The sequence below is a fragment of the Microchirus variegatus genome (genome assembly GCF_963457635.1).
Source record: "Microchirus variegatus genome assembly, chromosome: 8".
In the NCBI taxonomy this organism is placed as follows: domain Eukaryota; kingdom Metazoa; phylum Chordata; class Actinopteri; order Pleuronectiformes; family Soleidae; genus Microchirus; species Microchirus variegatus.
In genome coordinates this window covers 2,671,605-2,693,499 of record NC_139809.1, presented here as the reverse complement: position 1 = coordinate 2,693,499, position 21,895 = coordinate 2,671,605, and the positions used below count along the sequence as shown (strand labels likewise).

Genomic DNA, 21,895 nt, shown 5'->3' with positions numbered 1-21,895 from the left:
AAAACAGCCCTTTCGTACTGAACGTGTTTCTCCTCTATCTCCATTTTCTGCCTCATCCTTTTCAGGACATCGAGGCGTTTTCTTTCTTTACTTTCTTCTTTTTTTTCCTCAAAAAAGGGAGACGTGATATTTGCATTATTTTTTTTAACAATATGCTCTTTATTGCTGCACATCCATTTATCATCGTATTATAGAATTCTTTAAGATCATTTGGACATGGAGCCAGCAAAGGAGGGAGCTCTCCCTACCTCTAAAGAGGGATTAAAACAAATCGCGGGAAAGGCCCTCGGGAATCTGTACAGGTAAGAATAAATGAACATTTGTACATTTGTCTTTTTTTTTTAAATCACGGACTAAATCTGGTGTGAGGAATTCGACACAGACAACGTTCCAGGTGTGAGAACCACACATGGAAAACAAGGTCTATCGTCTTTAACAAACACGTTTGCTCAAAATTGCAATTAAATCTAGAGGGAAAACTCATCGTTATGAGATGAATCACGCTTTGGTTGTGAAAGCAGAGTCGTGTGGCCCGAATATTTAAGGATCACATATTTCCCTGGAGGATGATCCCCCTCCACCAGCAGCTGTGGGTGTTTTTTAATAATTAATGCAACAGAACGAGTCGTGACACAAGGAAGGTCGGGGGATATCTATTACCCTGTGTGTATCAATCTGTATTAATTCGAGATCGATTGAGTCCAAATCAATTGACTTCCTATATTCTTTATAGTGTCACGAGGACGTATCAGTGGAATGTGGTCTCAATTAAACCTGATAAGTGACCACAAAGAAATCAGATCTTCATTTTGAAATCATAGTAGAGGAAGCTATGTGTAAAGGAACTGTTTTTTTCAGTTGGATAAAATGGATGTTTTCATATCTGAGGGGTAAAAAAAATGGCCAGTGGTTGAATATGAAACGATGTAATACGAAAAAAACGAGGCATTTACAAAAAAAAATGTAGACGTTATACATTTCCCTTTTTTCGATGATTAGTTTATCCTCATTTTGTGTTTTAGTTGTCGGATGTGATTCCACACTGCAGCACAGAAACGTGACAGGAAAAAAAAAAATCAGTTGGTTTTGAAAGCTGTGAAAGGCCCGGTATTTTACCGGGTGAGGCCTTCACGTTTCAATGTCAGTTTTTTTAAAAGAAATCTATACCTCACATTTTTCCAAACAGATTCCGAGTGTGAGGTCAGGCAAAAAAAAAAAGACCAACGCCACACATTCAGCTGAGCAAATAAAAATAAAAATAAATAAATAGATAAATAAAAATCGTGAATTATACTCCAGACACCAGTGATGTTGATGTTGCTGCAATGCGGTATGAAGGTCATTTTCTCTTCATTTGCCAGACAGCCTTGTATGAAACAGAAATGTAAAACAATATAACGTTTAGTTTGATAAAATAAGCAGTGCTGGCTGTAAGGGGCCCTGTGCCAAATTAAAGATAAAAATAAAATATAGTTAAGGTCTGTGTATAAAATACTACAATGCAAAAATTGATAGATATTTGCTGGTCAACTGAAGCGTGTGAATAAATACATAAAAACACCGATTTATTTCTGGTGCTTTTGCAAAAAAAAAAAAAAAATAAATCAACGAAATCTACAGGCAAAATTCCCACTTTTTTTTCCCCATTTCTCGCCTTTTCATTTAATCTCAAACAATCCTGTCCTCCTCTACTATGAATGTAACCTCAACAAAAAAAAAATGAACGGGCGCGTGGTGGTGGTGGGTTTTTTGTCGTCGTGCAGGAGGCTCGAGAAGCGGCAGCAGCACACAGGTGAGGCCATCGAGCTGACGGAGGATGGGAGACCCAGGGAGGAGCAGGCGCGGAAGACGCCTCTGTGCGACTGCACGTGCTTCGGGCTGCCGCGCAGATACATCATCGCGATGCTGAGCGGACTCGGCTTCTGCATCTCGTTCGGTATCCGGTGTAACTTGGGTGTGGCCATCGTCAGCATGGTCAATAACCACACGGTGCACGAGAACGGCAAGATCGTCATCAAAGAGGTGCCTGGAAACTCCGCCCTGTTATAAACCCGCACCCACCTCCACCACCACACATACACCCACCAGTGCACGAGGCCCTCAGCCACGATTTAAAACCCACACATTATTTTGTATGATTTGTAATTGTATTAGTTTAGAGAGCAGACGTAAATTACTGTGGATAATGATTCCGACATTTTCCATTATTTTCATATATTGAGTCAAAATTCACACATATTTTTTTCTGTCATTCAATAACTTGACTTTCAATATATTATCATTTTAATTAAGTATTGTGTTATTGTACACAATTTAAAAAGAACATGTTTTTTTATATATATATTGATTTTTTTTTTGCTTCTGTGTCTGGAAGAAAGCGAAATTCAACTGGGACCCAGAGACTGTGGGCATGATTCATGGATCCTTCTTCTGGGGCTACATAGTAACTCAGATTCCAGGAGGGTATATATCCTCAAGACTGGCTGCAAACAGGTAAAAGCGCTTGGATAAACAAATAGTGTGGGAAGAAAGAAGTATTAAAGGATTTTTTTTTAAAAAAGAAGAAAAAAAGACAGGGCGGTTCCAACCTGTTTCTATCCTGAGCTGTAATTAAAAAAAATAGTTTTTAATATTTATGCTATAGCCAGTCATATACAGACGTCAGGCTTGAAGAAAGGAGTCTGACCTTAGAGCAGATAAAGTGGGGATTTGGCTGATGCCCGCCAGGCCTCCTCATGTTAATGAGCTCCCACGGGACAACCGTGTCTAATCCTTTATGTTCAGAGGCATGGCAACCACACCCACCCCAAAGACCCTGTTCTAATGACTGTGGTGTGATTTCAAGACCACATCTACAGCACATTATTTCACCTACAGCTGATCAGTCAGCTACATTTGGACTAATATAATAAGAGTAAAGGTGCTCCAGAGGACAACAGGCCTGTAAAAGATGTATAATAAATGACAAAAACCCCCCCAAAAAAACAGTTGTTTTAACAAATACGGCTTTCAGTTAAGTCTTTAAATATTTAACAGTAATGGGAGTAAAGTAGAAGTGGAATATGGTCACGTTACACGTCCTCGTACGTGACCATTTTATGATTGTTGAAGCCGTGTTTCATGAGGGAAATGGAGACTTAATAAGATGCAGGATGAAGAGCTTCATCATGCCAAGTCAGCTGAGCCCACTGACGCCTTCTGCTGCAAACACCTCCTGTCCTCACTGCCTGAAAACGGAATAACTGCCTGTTATGTGTGTGTGTGAGGCTTCCAATTGGCACTGATTTATCTTCCTCATCACAACTATATAATGTTCTTCGTGGGCTTGTTTCATGTCGAGTGTATGTTTAAATCTCCTTGAAATACTCGATGTTGATGCCTTTCTCGCTGAAGAAGACAGCAAATCTTGTATATATCGACTTTTGTTTGACGAAATAATCCCGTTGCTTTGTTTATTCAGAGTTTTTGGGGCTGCCATCGTGCTGACATCCACCCTGAACATGTTCATTCCCTCTGCCGCTCGGGCGCACTATGGATGTGTCATCTTTGTGAGGATATTACAAGGGTTGGTGGAGGTACTGCTGCATGCTTTGCACATCCGATTCTAACCTTTAAAAGACCCACAAATGATGCCTCATTATCAAGCTGAGAGCTGAACTCGACCTCTAATCAACTTGTCCTGACATTCAATATTTAACCGTGTTTTGCAGAAATCCTCTCCGTGTAGCTTTCTGTTTGAATTTGCACTGGGAAATGGATCCCATTATGAAGAAGCTCCATTCATTACACAACGTGCAATTGTCAGCTTGCAAACGGAACCCAAACAACATACAGTGAGACCCTGAATAGCTGGGGTTTTGAATATTGGTTTTCCTGGCTCTCAGAGCCTGGGGTTCACATACAAATCCTCAGAACAAAAGCAATAAAAACCACTTGATAGAGGCAGCTCCCACAGCTCAAGAGACAGAGCGTGATTTCAGAGACGGACGCTATTATCAGACTGAAGGTCATCTTCTTTTGTGATTTTGTTTAGCTGCATGTAGTCGTTTCGACAGCGGCTCGTGACCACCGAGAGAGAGGGAGAGGGAGGGAGGGAGGGAGGGAGAGTCAGCTGTGCTCAGCAACCGTCGACTTATTACTGCAAATTAAACATTAGCATTTCAGGGTGTCTCCCACTGCAAACCCCAGCAATTTGTGTCTATCAATAGTTGATTGTATGCCACTTAGTGTGTAATGAAGATTTAATGGGCGCAGTTCAGTGTTTCTTCTTCCATGAAGCGGGCAGAGTCGGCTCGAGTTTGGACTGAGTCACACCGAAGCCATTAGTCTCAATTAGAAAGGTCAGCCACGCAGCATATCAGTTTGTTTGTTATTAACAACAATTTGTCTTGTGTGTCTGTGACAAATAAGGACAGACTTTGACAATCAAGCAGAATGTCTTCACATTATGTCAGTTGTCAGTCGTTGACCGAGAGCGGAAAAGCAGATGCGACTCGAGCCGATAACTCAGAAACTCTAACACACACAGTGGCTTGTGAAATTACGCAAAAACAATTGCGAAGCTATGAAACGAGAGAAAAGGTCGAGCTGCAATTAATCGCTGCGTTGTTCAGATCACGTGACCAGATCGTGGCTGTAACTGTAATGTCATATGTTGCCATGCAGGGAGTGACTTATCCAGCCTGCCATGGGATCTGGAGCAAATGGGCTCCGCCGCTGGAGAGGAGTCGTCTGGCAACCCTTTCCTTCTGTGGTACAAAATCTACACACACGTACTCATGTTTCTGTCGTTAGTGGCATATCATTTTTTATCATCGCATCATTCCTCACACTGAAACGTGAGCAGTGACTGGTTGAAAAATAGCATAAAAAGGATTAAACAGCATCAACATAGCAGTTTTGTCTTTTTTCAGGATCCTATGCTGGTGCAGTGGTAGCTATGCCTCTGGCTGGGATCCTGGTCCAGTACACAGGATGGTCCTCTGTGTTCTACGTGTATGGTGAGAGTCACCTGCAATGAAAAGATGTACTTAAAACACCTATATGATTTGAACATAGATAGGTGTGACGTATTTTTGATTCTTGATCTCTTCAGGATCCTTTGGAATCGTTTGGTACATGTTCTGGATCTTGGTGTCCTACGAAAGCCCGGCGGAGCACCCGACCATCACCGACGAAGAGCGGCGTTACATCGAGGAGAGCATTGGCGAAAGCGCTCAGCTGATGGGAGCGATGGAGGTGAGTTTCTCCGTCTGTGCGGGGTTTTTGTTTGTCACACAAAGACACGATACACAAAAGCTCCTGTTCTCTTTGTTTTTCACCAGAAATACAAGACACCCTGGAGGAAGTTTTTCACCTCCATGCCCGTCTATGCAATCATTGTGGCCAACTTCTGCAGGAGCTGGACATTTTATCTGCTGCTCATTAGTCAGCCGGCATACTTTGAAGAAGTGTTTGGCTTTGAAATTAGCAAGGTACGTAAGTCTCTATTAATGCCAGGCATCAGTGCTAAACCCCACTGTTCATTCATTGAGTGGAAGAATATTTTTTTACAATAGTTTGTACAGCATTAGCTCATATTATATCAATGGAAAATCCTTCCATGATGCACCTGTGCAGCAGTCATCAATTGTATGTGTTGCTGCTGTGTAAGAGCATTAGAGACCTGGTTTACATTGTTTTCTATCATGTTTCCACAAACTCATCGTTGTTACAGTTCCTTATTCAGTGGAAGTTGTGGTTTGGTTTACGAGGGTGTGTTTGTTGTCTGTACCACGCTCCGTGATACCAATCCATCTGAAATGTAGGCATCACGTGATAAACGGTGTCTGGATCCTCGTCGTCTCCTCAGTTGGGACGTGTAACCAAAGCATGACACTGTCAAGATGCTGAAAAACATCTTATAAATAGTCACCTTTAAAATAAGAAGAAGGGAATTTTATTGACATGTTGCGTGATAAGAAAACACAAATTCAGCTTTTAAAGAAATACAAATATTTGACGGTACGTTACGTAAACTAAAATATTCCCCTGTGCTTGAACGTGTCTTTCAAATGGTAGAATCCATTTAATATAATCTTTAAAAATGTATGAGCTCTGCCCTGCCTGTGTGAATGTGGGGCATGAATCAAGCCGGTTTGGCAGCTGTAATTCAGCTGCAGGATGAGCGCGTATCGGCACTTCACTCTTATCGCTGTAGTTGAATTATTGCTCTGATGTGACACGGGTCGAGTCAGCGGTGGAAAAGCACAGATGAGGATATGCTCTGACACCGAGAGATCACTTTGCTGCAACAAGTGTTTGCTGTGTTTTCCTCAGGTCGGAATTGTATCGGCTCTCCCCCACTTGGTCATGACCATCATCGTGCCCTTAGGCGGACAGTTGGCGGACTATCTGCGGACCCACAACATCATGTCCACCACTACGGTCCGTAAAATCATGAACTGTGGAGGTGAGGCTTTAACAACCGGGTCTTTGTTTTCACGATAATGCAGACGTACTCTAAGTTTCATCATTTTATTTAAATTCCTGGTCCTGTTGTTTTCAGGGTTTGGCATGGAGGCCACGCTCTTACTAGTGGTTGGTTATTCTCACAGTAAAGGGGTGGCCATCTCGTTCTTAATTCTGGCGGTAGGATTCAGTGGTTTTGCAATATCGGGTAAGACTTAAACATATTGCGTTTCAGCTTTTATTTGGGCCTCATTCTTCTCTGTTAAAATAAATATTCAATATTTCTGCTTTAGGTTTCAACGTCAACCATTTAGACATCGCTCCTCGCTATGCCAGCATCCTCATGGGCATATCTAATGGTGTGGGTACCCTGTCTGGGATGGTCTGTCCACTAATAGTGGGCGCAATGACAAAGAACAAGGTGAGTCGTGTCAAATGTTGAGTATTTTGTCATATTAAGTGTGTGAAGACAAAAATACAAATGGAGAAATCATCATCAATCGATGGTGGTCTATGATCAGTCACTCACTCTCACGCTTTTCTGTCCCCAGACCCGAGAAGAGTGGCAATATGTCTTCCTCATTGCTTCCCTCGTGCATTATGGTGGTGTGATCTTTTATGGGCTCTTTGCGTCCGGAGAGAAGCAGCCGTGGGCTGACCCCGAAGAGACCAGCGACGAGAAGTGCGGCTTCATCGACGAGGACGAGCTGGCCGAAGAGACGGGTGATATCACGCAGAGTTACGGCGCAATGGGCGGTCCGGCGAAAAGCTACGGGGCCACTTCTCAGCTCAATGGCGGTTGGGTACAGGACTGGGATAAGACGGAGGAGTACGTGCAGGAACCGGCGGGAAAGGTGTATGCGGAGCGTGGCTACTCTTAAAGCAGGCGGCCGTGGTGAGTCTGCTTACAGAACCAGACTCTCCGTCACAGATTGCACAAAATAACCACTATATTAGATGATATTTAAATCCATTCAGTGTATTACAGTAAAAATGGTTCCTCGTAGTTTCAAGAAGCAAGTGTAAAGAAATAGTTAGTCGCAATGCAGAACAATCCTTACCGATTGTCACATTTTTCACCGTGTTTAGCTTCATTATGATAGCAGTTGAAAAGAAAACTGCAGGCCATCGTTGTACTTCTTAGGCACCCAAACCTCATCAATCTACTTGAACAACCAAGAGCCAGATGACACTGCAGCTGACCATCATATGGGGTCTTTCTCTGAAGTACCACTCTGATTGCACTGAAACAATGAGTATTCTAAAAATGAGATCCTATCCCGTTTCTCAGATGTGTTTTATGTACTGTATATACCTGTATACTGTTTCTGTGAGACTGTTGTGGATTTTGGGTCGTTGATCTGTGTTAACATTAATATAAAAGGCCATATTTTTCATGGACAGTACCTTTTCAGGGAGATGTCTGCTTGCAAAAAAAAAGGTCTTCTCAAGCAAAGCCTATAATAAACTATAAGACAAAAATAGAGTGAGTGAAATTGAAGTGTAGAGTTTTAGTGTGTGTTTTTTGCATGAATTTGCTCAATCAGTGTTTCAGATGCAGCTGCCATAAGGTCACTGTCCCTCATCCTGCCTACTGCTTTCTTCTTGGTGTCTTCTGCCATAATAAATAATACAATGAACTTTCATGATCAGGTTTTGGCTGTGATGTGAGACAAATTACAAAAAAAAAAAAAAAAAAAAAAAGGTTTTGATGACTATTGCTCAGAAGGCATTGTTAATTGATGTTTGGTGTGCACTGCAATAAATTCTGTGTACCAGCCACCACCCATCACATTCTGTTTTGTAATGTAACCTTGGCTTGCTGTATCTAAGTGTACTTGTTTTGGAGTCACGTGATGATCAACACTTAAGATGTGTGTTTTAACAAATTAACTAGTGTCCGGAGAATCCAGCTTTAGTGCTCATGATGCAGGGCATATTGTTGCATATTTTCGAAAGCGAGGGATCGTGTACGAACAACCAGGCATTGTGATCTCTTGGTGTTTCTTGGTTGTTCTCATTGTCACCAAAAGTACTTTATTGACACTTTGATATTGTCACGTTTCAGTGGACCATATGAGATGGCTCTTCCACCTTAATAGATGGCTCTTCCACCTTTTATTTGCAATTTGAACACGACTTTATTCATTTGCTGTATGGATTCTGCAAGGATGTTTCAAAAAAAAAAAAAAAATATATGAATATTTAAGAATGTTTAAGATGACCAAAAGATGCTATTACGGCTTTGTGCCTAAAGTTTATGTAAAAAAGATAAATGTGATTTTATGGCTTCTAATGTTGTCTTTATTGAAGAGATATGTTGATGTAAAAAAAAAAAAGTGTTATAAAAAATAATACTCATATGATTTTATAAAAAAAAAAACAACTGCCATTGTTTCATGTTGTGTGTTGTACTGTAGTATGTTATATATGTAATGTTTTTTTTTTTTTCCTTCATCTGTTTATATGAAGGTTAGAGGTCCACTGGGACTGAAGGCACACGACCTAACCAGTTACCACCTTCACCAATCAGTGTCCTGCATCTACTATTCCCTCCATGTTTCTCATTAGTAAATCAATGGCAGTGTTCCCTGGAGTACAGGGCAGAGTAATGGATGCTGTGGGTTGGTAATTCGTAGGAAGGGAAGAGGTAAACAAGTGTAAACACTGATTCTGGAGCTTACCTCCTCACATACCAATGCCGGATCAGTGACTTTATTTGCGTGAAAACCTGCTGCTGAGGTGTCGTGTAGGCCCAGAATAAAATGTGTTAAAACTCTCGACGGCAGCTCACATGTCTGACTTCTGCAGGAGGAAGACAAAACCAGAGAGTTCCCTGTTTTCCCTGTGAGTGTAAGGCTGGGGCTAACAGTGTAACACAAGACGACCGCAATGACTCAAATCACATCAGTAATCAGTATCATTTAGGTCAAGAGCGCATGAGAGTTTAAAATATAAAAAAAAATCCTAGTTACTAATGAAGGTTTGCATTAATAATTGATGTTGGTGACAAGGGCAGTCGTCGTGCTGCCTTTGCTCTAATTGCAGTATTATTCTGTGATTAGTTATTAAATTAGTGTTTTGAGCATAAATTAGCGTGTTAGGCTCATGAGAAGAAAAATGAACACGTTAAATTCACTCAACAGTTATTTTTCATTTTCTAAATAAGTAACAGTAGAAATAGAGTTGTACAACATTCATTTTACACAATACAAAGAAAAAGAAAACAGTTGTATATATAAAATACAGTGGTGTAAATACGTCGAGCACAGTCCACTACAGACTTTTCACAGGAGGCTCATTCGCTCTCTCATCATCATCCTCTCCCTCACATACACTTCACACACTGGTGTAGTGAAATTAGATTAAGATTATTTATTATTATTTAATTTATTGACTTTTTTTTTTGTTATTTGTTTCACTTTCTACACACTCCTCAGCTCCACTCTGACCATATACCCTGGTGTATACAGTGGAATATAGTGTTTCTGATTTCTGACCGCCAGAGGAAACTTGCGTACCACTGGTGGTACACGTACCTCCATTTGAGAACCGTGTGTCTAAACCAACACCATCTCACCTGGGCGGACATGATTGGCAGGTGTGACGTTTAAAGAAGTGAACACATGACGGACAGTGCAGCCGTCATGTGTTACGTCGACAGTACAGTCTTGTTGACTGACGCCTCGATCACAGGAAGCAGCTCCACGTGTGAATAAATCTCTCGCTTCTCTTCCGACTTAACGCCCCATAACTGAGAAAAGAAATCCATTAACACCTCGCGCTGCTGCCGGCTCCTTCGGTGGACATGTTAATTTGACAGGAAAACACAATCGTGTCACCAGCCGCGTGGAACATGTTTCCTCATGCCTAACCAGCCGCGGTGGTCACGGCTGTTGCACCGTTGATGGCCTGTCCTGTTAGAGTGCGCGGTAATTGGAGAGGATTCGACGTCAGCACTTTCGTCACCGGAGGGCGGAAACTGTAGCAACCCAGCATCCACCTTGCCGGTGAACTCCACTGATATTTAAGTCTTAGTCACTGCGATGTACAGTCGGTGCTGTGTGTGCCACGGTTGTGCGATGGTGATGGTGAGTAAAAAAAGGAGAGCGAGTAGTTGTCAGTCTGTGGGGCAGGTGCACTTTGGGTCCTGAGGGACTGTAATGGGATGAGGCCCAGACGGAATGAGTGTTTGATGACAGGATTGCACTCCTCCCCTGGGATTGTGCTCGCGTACAATTGTCCTCCTGATGCCTTCTTTTCCTCGCCGTCTTTGGCCCAAAACGTACACAGCAGTCTCACCACGCTGCTGCTTGAATTATGCTTTAATTTACAGTCTGGAAATAAAGCTCTCTCAAATGCTTTAAGATCCATTTTTTTTTAACTTAAAATCACAAAGCAGCAAAGCAGTAATTACATTTTCATGGCACCACAATACCTCGGGGCAATTGAATTTGCACACACCTCCTTCTCCTCCCTTGCTAATTGGTTTATTGATGAAGAGCACGCTCACTATTTTTCATCCCTGATTTCCACACCCCACAACACATTAAAGAAACATTTTGGAAAAGATTTATGTTTTTAAACTGATTTCTAAATCTCCCATACACTATTTACATCATACCTTTTATTTAAACAGCTTGTTTTGCACACATCAACTGTGTGCTGTTGTTTTTTTTCTCTCTGCTGTACCTTCCACTTGCACTGAAACGTTTATTAGCCTCTAACTAAATTTTACGTCACCCGCAGTAATGAGGCCGATAAATCCTTGTTTCTCACCTCTGGATTGAGGATTGCATCTCGCACACTCACAGGGAGGAGATTGCTACATCCAATTGTTTCCTTTTCCGCAAAACTGGTTCTTCGTACGGTCGTATTTGATGTCATCCATCACGGGTCCTTCCAGCTCCCCTCCCCCACGTTACATTATGTTGACAGCTTCATGCTCTCCTCTCGACGAAAATGCTCATGTACTCACGGAGACAAAGGATAAGAGGCAGATAAGATTTCACGTGATACGCTATGACACTCTATGGGTGAAATGATAATCTTGTACGCAGATAACAGGGGAAATATTGGCTCTTTGTGAAGGTAAATTCACATCGACGTGATCGTGAAATGTTTTCGTTGTTAGATCTGAGGCTTACTTTGTTGAGCCGATTGTTTGATAAGGAAAATTGAAGTGTGTAAGAAAATGCAGCAGCGTTTCACATTTGGAAATCTCAGACTGATCTTTTTCTTAAAAATGAAAAATTATTTTTCCCTAGTGTAATCACTGAGCTGGAAAGAAAAACCATGAAGTGGCCCGGCTGTTTTTACTTTCTCTCTCTGTGAGCATTTCTGCAGCCACAGCACCTCACTGGAGCGTCTGACAGCTGTGCATGTTTTTTTATTGGATGTCGGGAAGAGGATGGTGTGAATACCTTCCACCTTTTCTCACAGGCAGCAGCAGCCACACCTGATGTGATTCCGACAAAGGAAAAAAAAAAAAAAAAAAAAAATCACATTAAAGCCTTTTCTTCACTGCTTCGCTGCAACAAAATTAAATTACATTGCCTGTGCCTGGGTACATGATGATGATGATGATGATGATGATGATGGCTGCTGACCATCAGTATCCTCAGAGTGGGACACAGGTGTGTGGAGGGGCCTGTCTGCCTCTGCGATCTGTCACTGAGAGCAGACATGATCCAGGCTGGATCGGCTTAGGCACGTGCCGAGGGAGGGCTCCACACCCCCCCAACCTCCCTCCTCCCTCCTCCCTGCTCCTCCCCCCCCCTGGAGAACTCTCTTTTCACACCACCAGATGGGGGCTGGATCTGAGCTTTAATGAACGCTATCCTTCAGGAGCCTTTGGAAGCTGCCACACAACAGTCGCCCCTCAGCACCATCTCACTACAGCGTTTGCAATATCACAGTGTAGTAGCTACAGATTAGATTAAAAAACCAGAGAGAGACACAAATGTGTGAGGGGCGGAAAAACAGGGTTGCAACAAAGATTATGTTCTCAATTGAGTGCATAAAATATCACAAAATGGTGGTGGGGGGGGAGAGCTGTTGGTGTTTGGCGTAGAGAAGAAAAAGAAAAGAAAAAAACAAAAATATTCACATTTAAGAAGCTGGAAAATCAGAGAACTCGATATCATTTAGCAAACGAATGAATTGATTCTGAAAATAATTGGCGATTCATTGTGAAATCGATTATTTATCGCAGCCCTATATTATCCAAATACAGTGTTTCTTTTGTAAGAATGATATGAATGAATGAAGAAATATATAAATATAAACACAATGGCGTCTCTTATTCAGTGTCAGCAGTGCCGCATATTTAAATGGGCTGATTTAATTATTGAGAGGTGTATTTGGCCTCCTGCTGCTCAAACTGATGCAGTAACACTGTAACCTGTAATTTCACCTGGAGGTTGAGAGCTGGGGGGCAAGGCGTGACAATAATGAGCTTTTCCTGACGCCGAGCTATCGCAAAGTTGTTGTATAAAAATAACTTCAAAAACGTGTTTGCAGTAAACACATGGCAGAGGTCAGAAATCTGAACCATGGCAGCTCATCTGCTCCAGTACATGTGTGTAAAGTTGGGTATAAAGGGTGATAAACACAAAAGGAACCCTTTATCAGGTTTAAATAAAACAACAATTCATATATAATTTCTTCTGGGGAGGTCAGCTGCTCCTGTGTGTTTATACATTATATATAAACACACAGTTGAGATCCCTTCAATCAGTTGGTTTCCATCCAGCTCGCTGCATATGTTCTTTATTGGTTGGAAATAAATTGGTGGTGTACTTGCTGCCCCTTACTCAGTGACCCGTGTCTGTCTCTACGTGAACTGCTTTTATGGTGTGTTTAATGAGCTGTGGCCGTGTTGGCGTTTCCCCTCCACACGGACCGCGACTCTAATCCGCTGTCTGGCAGTCGGACACCAGCTATTGTGGCCGGTGTGATTGAAGACGCCCGATTTGACTAATTGATCCCTCGCCACAGAACTGGTGCGGCACATGGGCCCCCGGCCTGAGATGTGTGAATTGGCATTCGAGTCACGTGACTGGCATTAAGCCAATAAAACATTTTTTGATTGAGACCCAGTGCGGCCTTGTGGTGAAAGGTGATGCTGACAGATGGAGTGAGGAATTAAAATGATTTTAGGTGTGTGTACAGGGGGGAGAACACAATGTCCTTGCTTCTTTATTGCCATTTTATAGTCTGTTGTATATTTAGCCATTCAATTAAACGTGTCTCTATCCATAGGTTTGCACACTGTGAAAAGCAGGATTTTTTAAAACAACAGATCTATACCTTATATACATCTATAATGATAAATGGAGCCATAATTCTCCAGAGGGCAATTTATTAAGAGTAAACTATTCACTGTCTTACAATTACTTGAATTTAATTCAGTTAGGTCATGTGCTTCTGCAGCATGTGATGTAACCATCTGTCCAAACACTACTGAACAAATTTCAAATTGTACTGACTCAAAACACGGCTAAAATGCTAGAGAAGTATTAATACTGCAAAGAATGAAAACAAAGTGAGTACATTTAAGGTTTTATTACTTTTCCTTACAGTAAATGTACACAGTGTTGCATTCATGCCTTTGTTTTGTTGAGTCTGTGCCCAGGTTTGTGTGTTTGTCATGTATCAAACACCAAAAAACAGCTGCTGTCAAACACAGTAGGCAGTAGTATCATTTTAAATGTGTGTTATGAATGTCTGAGGTTTGTTATTGTCCACGAGTTTATACTTTGAAACTACAACCGGTTTCAATAATCAGTTTGATGGACAGACTTGGGTTTAATACGAACACCTCCATAAACAATGCATCAAGATACAAATAAACATATTACAGGTCTATTAAAAAAAACTATGACAGTCACTTGTTTAATGCTGATAAAAGATCTCCCCACACACTCAAACCTCTGACACCAAAGTCTCCATCAGAGATCTTCAGAGCATCAAACTGTTTTTCCACATCATCCCTCAGAGAAGGACAAGCCTCAAACAAGGCAAGAAAATGCTCGGTCAGTTTCTGAAAGGACACTGTGGGGTTTGCACAGGTCTGAACCCACTCACCCTCACTGAGGCTGTACTCCATACCAGAGGCCCACTCTTTCAGCACATCGCAGTATGCGTCTCTAAACTTCAGATATTTTTTGGCCAGGTCCGTAATAACCGCAGGAGGCAGTGCTGTGACCATGAGTTTCAAAATGTTGCGTTTCTTCCGCAGCCAGTCCAAGAGAATATCCTGGGGAGCCGAGTTTCTCCCTGTCAGCAGAGCAACGGAGATGACTCCACAAAAATGTTGTGGTGATTCTTCACATCCTTGGAGTACACGGTCTAAAAAATGCTCTGTCCTGCACATGTTACCGCCTTGGCTCATCAAAGCGCTCAGCCTCTCCGTCAGAACCGCTCCCTGGACTCCTGCATCAGCACCAACAGCTGGGGAGTCTGTGAGAGGACGGAGGATTTTACACGCCGATTTAGACTGAATGATCCGACTGCAAAGGCCAGTCACCTCCTGGTCGTCACTGTGCTTGGTGTCCGCAGGACTCTGGGAGTCAAATAGTGTCTTCATGATGGAGCTGGGCAGTTTAGGGTTGTTCAAAAGCCCAGAGAGCAGCAGGTGCTGGCACCGGGAAAGGTCAGAGAAGGACAACTCTGTGTATCCAGGGAGAGCAGATAGCAGATTTTCATTTGTGAGCTGCAGCTGTTTCTCCATCATCCCTCTTATCACAGGGTTATTGTGAAACCTGGAGAAGAGACGTTCGCAGTACCGGGCCCATTGAAAAGCTCTGGTCAGAGTTTGTTCATCCCACTGCTCCACCACACCACTCTGTGCCACCACTGCCAGCAGCTCCACTGAGCTCGCCAGGTTTTTCAGCACAGTATCCATGAGCCACTCTCTGCCTCAGGGTTCAGTCTCAGCACAGGCACTGTGGGGACAGACACAATCTAGCATTCAATAAAAATGGACACATAGCCGACTAAAAATGAGGATTTCTTTGCAGATGAAAACACAGGAAATGGAAAATCAGGTCCAGTGAGGTAACGGCAACCATCAGAGTGTGATGTTGACAGCATAAAGCTCAAGAAATCAACCTACTTCCAAAATAATTTGTATCGGTGTGCACATTTCTTGCTCTTTCTCCTGCAACACATTCCAAACTATTTGCTAATTTCAAATTTGATTTCAATATGGTCCTGCTCTAACTTTTCTGACAGACATGAAATAGGAGGAAACAGCACACAGAACTACTGGTCACCCATGAGACAGACAATGGATGTAATGTCTGAAATATTTCTGTGTATTTTTAACCGCTGGAAAAGAAGAGCTCACGTGTTAAACCAGTGTCAGTCTAAGGATACATTTTGTTCATGCATGCTCAGGAATGTGGTCAACAGCAACCGTGAACCACCCCCAGATGTTTGTTTTGATTGAATGTGAGGATGCATTGTGTTTAATTCTGTCTACATGTAATTTGATTACTTAGGATGGATGTGTCTGTTAAAACTGGTATGATACAAGCCAGGATGCTGTAACTAATAAAAATCAGTGCATTGGATAAAAAGTATACAAGTCATCAAACTTTATTCTAATTGAAAATAGCCGTGTGTAACATAAATCATGACAAAGGTGTGTTACCTTCAGACAATGATGATTAAGCCTCTCTGTGTGTTTCTCAGTATAGCGGTATTTATATCTCATATCACTGGGGAACACTTCCATGTTACACACACACAAATTAATTCATTTTTAGTGACAGGCAACAGCAACATTACACTCGAAATTGCAAGACAGCAGAGTAATAAAACAAGGAAGCAACCAATTTAAGTTTTGGAAGTTTATTCTACTGCTCAAAAAACCCCGTTGTTCAGCAGTTTAATAAATGCTTCCCCTCCTGTCCCTGTGCTGCTGCTGCTGCTGCTGTATACACTTTATTTTCACATTATAGAAGCAGCATACAATAGTGCAGGGGTCTGCAACCTGCGGCTCTAGCGCCTCATGTGGCTCTTCAGCCCCTCTGTAGTGGCTCCTTCTCGCTTTGAAGAAAAAAAACTTTTCATGTTTTTCACACTTTTTTGTCAAGTTAAAGGCGTAAATAATAGTGTTTTGGATATTTTGTCCATCACATCCAATTGGAAAACCTCCCCTGAAAGCCATTAAAGTAAAGCCCAATTTATACTCCTGCGTAAAGTGCTCTGCGTAGCTACGCAGAGTCCTCTGCGTCGACGCAGAACCTGTCGAAGAGCCTCTGCGTCGTCTCCGGGTGCACGGAATATTTTTTAAGTGTCCGTCACTCCGTCAAGGGACAACGGAGACGGCGAGAGCTGCGATTGGTCCTCAGGACAGGCCGAGCTAAGCTGCTCTGTGCCGGCTCACAGTGAGCACCGGGCGCTACAGAGGGCGGAGCTGATCACCGCCGACTTCGTCGCTGCCAAACTATAAATACGTCATATCTTAACACACACAGCACATGTTTAGACTCTAAATGGCCAATTTCTCGCCTCAAATTATCTTAAAACTGCGTTCCGGGACACAGAAAAGTGACAAACGGCCGCCGTTTCAACAACAACAGTCTTTCTCCCTCGGACGCCATTGCTCACTGTAGCCAAAAGCACAACAACCTTGCGCAGCGACCCCTACTGATCGGGCGGGAAATTGCAGCGCCTTTCCGTCACCACGACGCAGAAGTATAAAGGCTCGAGTGGTCTACGTGGTGACGCAGACGGATAACGCATACGCAGTCGGAGAAGTATAATGTGGCCTTAATGCATACATGAAGAAATTCACATTTGGAGTCCTGTCCATGCTTAGATCCATATACTTAGGCCAGGCATATTTTCTCATACATAAACTACATAAAATTGTACATAAAATTTCATCTCAAAGTCATTTTTCTACACTTTAGAGGTTTGGTATCAACGTGTGACAAACTGTAGTTCTTTGAATACAGTACATGTGAAAAAACAACAACTTTACATGTTATTTTGTCTTCATTTTAAGGATGAAATAGGTTTTTTTGCAGCTCCAGAATTATTTTATTTGGGTGGAGAGGGGACAAAAATGGCTCTTTTCATTCTAAAGGTTGCAGACCCCTGCAATAGTGTAACATTTGTTATGTACCTGAAGACTAAACAAAGGCAAAATACCAACATCGACAACTAAATGTTCAGCACTGCCGCTTTAACGATCTCACTGGGGGACAAAATTTAATTCTGCTTCGGTCCCCATAAAAGCTTCAGACCGCCCCTGAGACGGGGGGTCCTGGGCAGCGCATCCACAGAAACTGCTGAGCTCCGGATAAAAAGCATGTGAAGGAGTATGTGGAGAACTAAAAAACACTGATCAGTCAAAGACAGACTCAAACACAGAGACGATCGTTAGCTCTAAAACTCACTTGTCCAACTTGCTAACGCGCTCAAGTTAAGCGAGACTTCCTGTTGCACGTTTCAAAACAAAACAAAACCCGGCGAACAGCTGGCGATACACACAAAAGAGACAACGTGACACATTATTCTCAAAGGCTTATACAGAGGGAATCAACAACACACATCTGTTTTTCATGTAAACTCACTGTTTGTGTGTTTGTGGCCTCCCTCTGTCTCTCTCTAGTCTCCTCCCGCCGCCGGACAACGCCGCTGCTTTAGCTCTGCGCATGCGCACACGAGTACAAGCCTCGACGAATTGTTTCCTTCAAAATAAAAGCTGACGAATACTCACGTCCACACTGACTGCACAACTGATATATGAACCTATATTTGAATCCCCTTTGATTTGATTGTAATAGCATACATTTGTTTTTTTTTCAGTTTTACATAAAAACAACGTTTGTGGTTTTTTTTTGGTGCATAACAATGAAATAAGAGGAGGTGATTTAAGATGTCGCATCACCATAAAAAAACATAAGATAATTTAAGAAAATCAAAAAACAAAACAATATAATATACAAGTAAAACGTAAATGTATGAAATAAGAGGAGAAGTGCGCACATACAATACGAACATCTGATATTAATATGGGACACAACACAAAGAGTGGAGAGAGGGAGGCAGCGCCAGCAGCATAAAACTTCCCTCCCATCACCATCACCAGCAGCAGCAGCGTGTGGTGAGTGTCTGTGTGTGTGTACATACATGTGCGCTTGTGCACGTGTGAAGTGGGAGTGTGTTAGTGTGCGTGCGTGCGGTCAGATGCTTGCAATGAGAGCGAGATTCCCGCTCCACAGTGGCTCAGTGTGTTGTGGAGCTGTGTGTAACCTGTGGGTCGATGCAACGCTGCGAAAAGCATGAAAAGCGCGACCCCGGAGTTGACAGTGAGAGGAAGGTGCGCAGCAACCAGCTGAAGCCTCAGGGTGAGCGCACACATCGAGGTTGTTTATCGACTCCTGCGATACATTGTCGCTTGCTTTCTAAATGATCACTTCTGACTGCTTGTATGCGTGGAACTTTCTTTTCAGAATTAAATTATCTGTAACTTTTTTTTTTTTTAAGCTCAATTAATTCTCACTTGAACCTTGATGTTAGTGCCTGTGTTTTTATTTACCTCAAACCTAGTTCAAGGTATGTTTATTTGTCACAGGCTGTGATGCGTTTTCTTCTCTTGCAGCCCAGACGTTTCAGTGGTTTTAATTATTGTGTGCTTCGGAACTGGAGTTCAGCCATAATTCATCAGGCATCCTCCCTTGATCCTATTTTCAGAGTAGTGAAGCGTCTGATGTGGTTGTTTTTATTTGAGGCGGTTGCAAAAGGAGGAGACAACACAGTCTTAAAGTCTTATTGCTGAGAGTTTTTTTTTTTTGATGAGGTATAGATACAACAGTTATCACACAGTTAAATCTGAATAGCCTACTTTTGTGACATGACTGACTGAAATGTTGCTGTTTGTCGTTGGTGCAAATCTTTGTACATTTAGACAATGTAAGACACTTATAAACCAAAGTGACTTATTTGAATGTGTTTGACAGTTTTTTGTATGTAAGATAACATTATCATGATTCCATTGGACATTTTCTGATGTAAAGCTGTTGATTCCGTGCACCACACACCACACAACTGTTTCTTTCTGGAATGGAAACATGCAAAGTCCTCGTGTTTAACTGGACAAACTAGTCTCCACATCGGTTTATTGCTGCGGAGGAGAAAGGCATGAAAGTTGGCGTGGGTTAAGAGGACAGAGCCACTCTTGTTTTTTTTTGTAATTGATGGGATTCAGCAGTCGAATTTCCCATCCATATGCAGCCTTTCCTGCAGCAATCCGCAGCCAACTGCAGCTTTTTTATGAAGCCTTTGCTGAAGTCATGAGGCCTCCGGGACTGAGAAAAATGTATATTTGAATGTCTTGGTGCCAGATTCTGATTGTAATTCTGACTCTGAAGTTTCTGATTCTGAAAAACTTTAGCAGATGGTATATGCAACATAAAGCCCGGTGCAGGCGCTGTGTGTTTTTGGCTGGAAAATGAGGAGGTCAGGCTGCAGTGTGGTGATAGAAACCAAGTATGTTCAATAACAGCTGGTTGTTTCTTTTAAGACTCTTCCCTGGGAAAATGTAGGGGAAACCCAGCAGGATGTTCATCCGTGGTCCCGTTGAGAGAATACAATATTTTGAAGTAATACGTAGTTTATGTAAAACAATGAAAAAACAATAATAATACAGCTTTGAGACATTTATAATGTTCTCAGGAGTATTTAATCTGAGAAAAAACCGAGTGTAATTGGTTTTAATCACAGTAGATATTTCTTAACATGAAATAGCAGGATAAACACACCTTTTATCAGTAATATTAATTAGCATTCCACTCCAGTATTCAGAGCACCAGGGTTGTGCTATTGTTCAGGTGTAAAGGTCACATTAAATACTTTACTCTTTATCTGTAGAATCAGTGTAATTCCAGTAAAGTGAAATAATTATACTGTATTTATGGTGATTAGAACGTCATTATATCTTAGTTTATCATTATAAAGTGTGTTAAAAAAAAAAACATTTTCATCTTCATTAGGATAGAAAACATACTTTTTTTGCAGGGTCTTGTATGTTGTTTAGAACCAGTCTTGTATGAAAACGTCTTGTACACTGAGACATGAGAATTTTTGTCCCACTTCCCTTGTTCCGTCGTTCAGCCTCCGCCGTGGGAATGTAGCACCCGTGTGACGCTGCTGAGCTCCAGATATTAGTGTTTGTACACAACGAGGACGGAGCTCTTGTCTTCGGAACATCAAGGTCCCCGATGTCCAGTGTGGCACCGCCGTGTGATTCGGTTACAGCCAACTCCTGTGGGACCTTGATGGGTTTTAAAGGTCAGATTCCTCACGTTGTGCTGCTCTCCTCTCAGTATTCAGACTACAGATTTTCCAGACATCACACTATGAACTTGTTGTTCGCGGCAGCTTTGCCCTTTTTTAGTAATTTGCATCAGATACCATGGCACTATTTGCATTCCAAATGGAAATGTTAGATGCTTGTGTTCCTGGCTGGAGGTGAGCGACACTGCACAACGCAAGCTTTGAATTTAAAAAGGTCGTGTGACACCAGCGGAGGATTGGTCACCTGTCTCCGTCTGCATCACTCGTCTTCATTCATTAGTCAGCAGTCACACACAGTAATGACAGCGTCCGTGTTTTTCTGCTGTGAATATTAACTGCTGAGCTGTTGCATGTGTGCTTGTCTTACATCTGGTGCCCAGTTGTTTTTTTGTTTTTTTTCAAGTACTCACTTGTCTCAGCTGCAAAAACATTAATGTAGTGACACTGGACTGAAAGATTTTCACTTGAGAGCTCATTGGGAGCATCGTATTGGAGAAGACTGTGAGAAATGTCTCGTTTGCGCAAATGACTTCATTTTACGAGCTGTGTCCCGTTATGTATTGCTCTGAACACTGATGTCAGTAGCAGACTCTGGATCAGATCATAATAACAACTTATTGATTTAGACCATATGATATAAGACTAGTGCTGCCAGGATCCATGAGAACATCTCGTGTCATGAGATGGACTCTCCGAGAAGACAAAAGCAGAACTCTCCTCTCACAAATTCATTTTGGATTCTCATCGATTACTTTTGGGGATAATGTACCTGGTTGTAAGATGTTAATTTGTATCATGTATATGCATAATAAGTTGTTGTTTTTACTGCAGTTTTGTCTCTGTGTAGGCAGCCTTTAGGCAGCAACGTGTACATGCTTGTGTGTAGTTTAATCTTTAACAGTACAGCAAGGTGAATCTAGGTTTTGTTTGAACTGTCTGTGTCTGTGAAGAAAGTTGTTTCATCTATGATACTATTGAGTATTTTCAATTGCACTGTGCGTATTCTCCAACATATACATTATCGATAGGTGGACACACAGTTTTGTCAGCTTCAGTACTTTGAACCAACATAGCAACGGAAATAGTCCCACAAAAATCTATACCGTTACACCAACTTCACTGATATATC

The 21,895-nt window shown here is 42.0% G+C and overlaps 2 protein-coding genes across 2 annotated transcripts; one reads left to right on the top strand and one right to left on the bottom strand.

Annotated features, from left to right (window-relative positions):
• Positions 1 to 216: 216 nt before the first annotated feature.
• Positions 217 to 7,331, top strand: slc17a6a (solute carrier family 17 member 6a; the record flags this gene model as incomplete). The annotated part of the gene is made up of 12 exons (XM_083893303.1): positions 217 to 302; positions 1,764 to 2,022; positions 2,375 to 2,493; positions 3,461 to 3,575; positions 4,666 to 4,753; positions 4,914 to 5,000; positions 5,096 to 5,238; positions 5,325 to 5,474; positions 6,319 to 6,451; positions 6,548 to 6,658; positions 6,744 to 6,871; positions 7,002 to 7,331. 12 exons carry the CDS (start codon positions 217 to 219, stop codon positions 7,329 to 7,331), a joined length of 1,749 nt encoding a protein of 582 aa, XP_083749429.1.
• A 7,007-nt stretch (positions 7,332 to 14,338) lies between these two features.
• On the bottom strand, positions 14,339 to 15,358 carry fancf (FA complementation group F; the record flags this gene model as incomplete). Its single annotated transcript, XM_083893306.1, has 1 exon — positions 14,339 to 15,358. One exon carries the CDS (start codon positions 15,356 to 15,358, stop codon positions 14,339 to 14,341), a length of 1,020 nt encoding a protein of 339 aa, XP_083749432.1.
• Between the last annotated feature and the right edge of the window lie 6,537 nt (positions 15,359 to 21,895).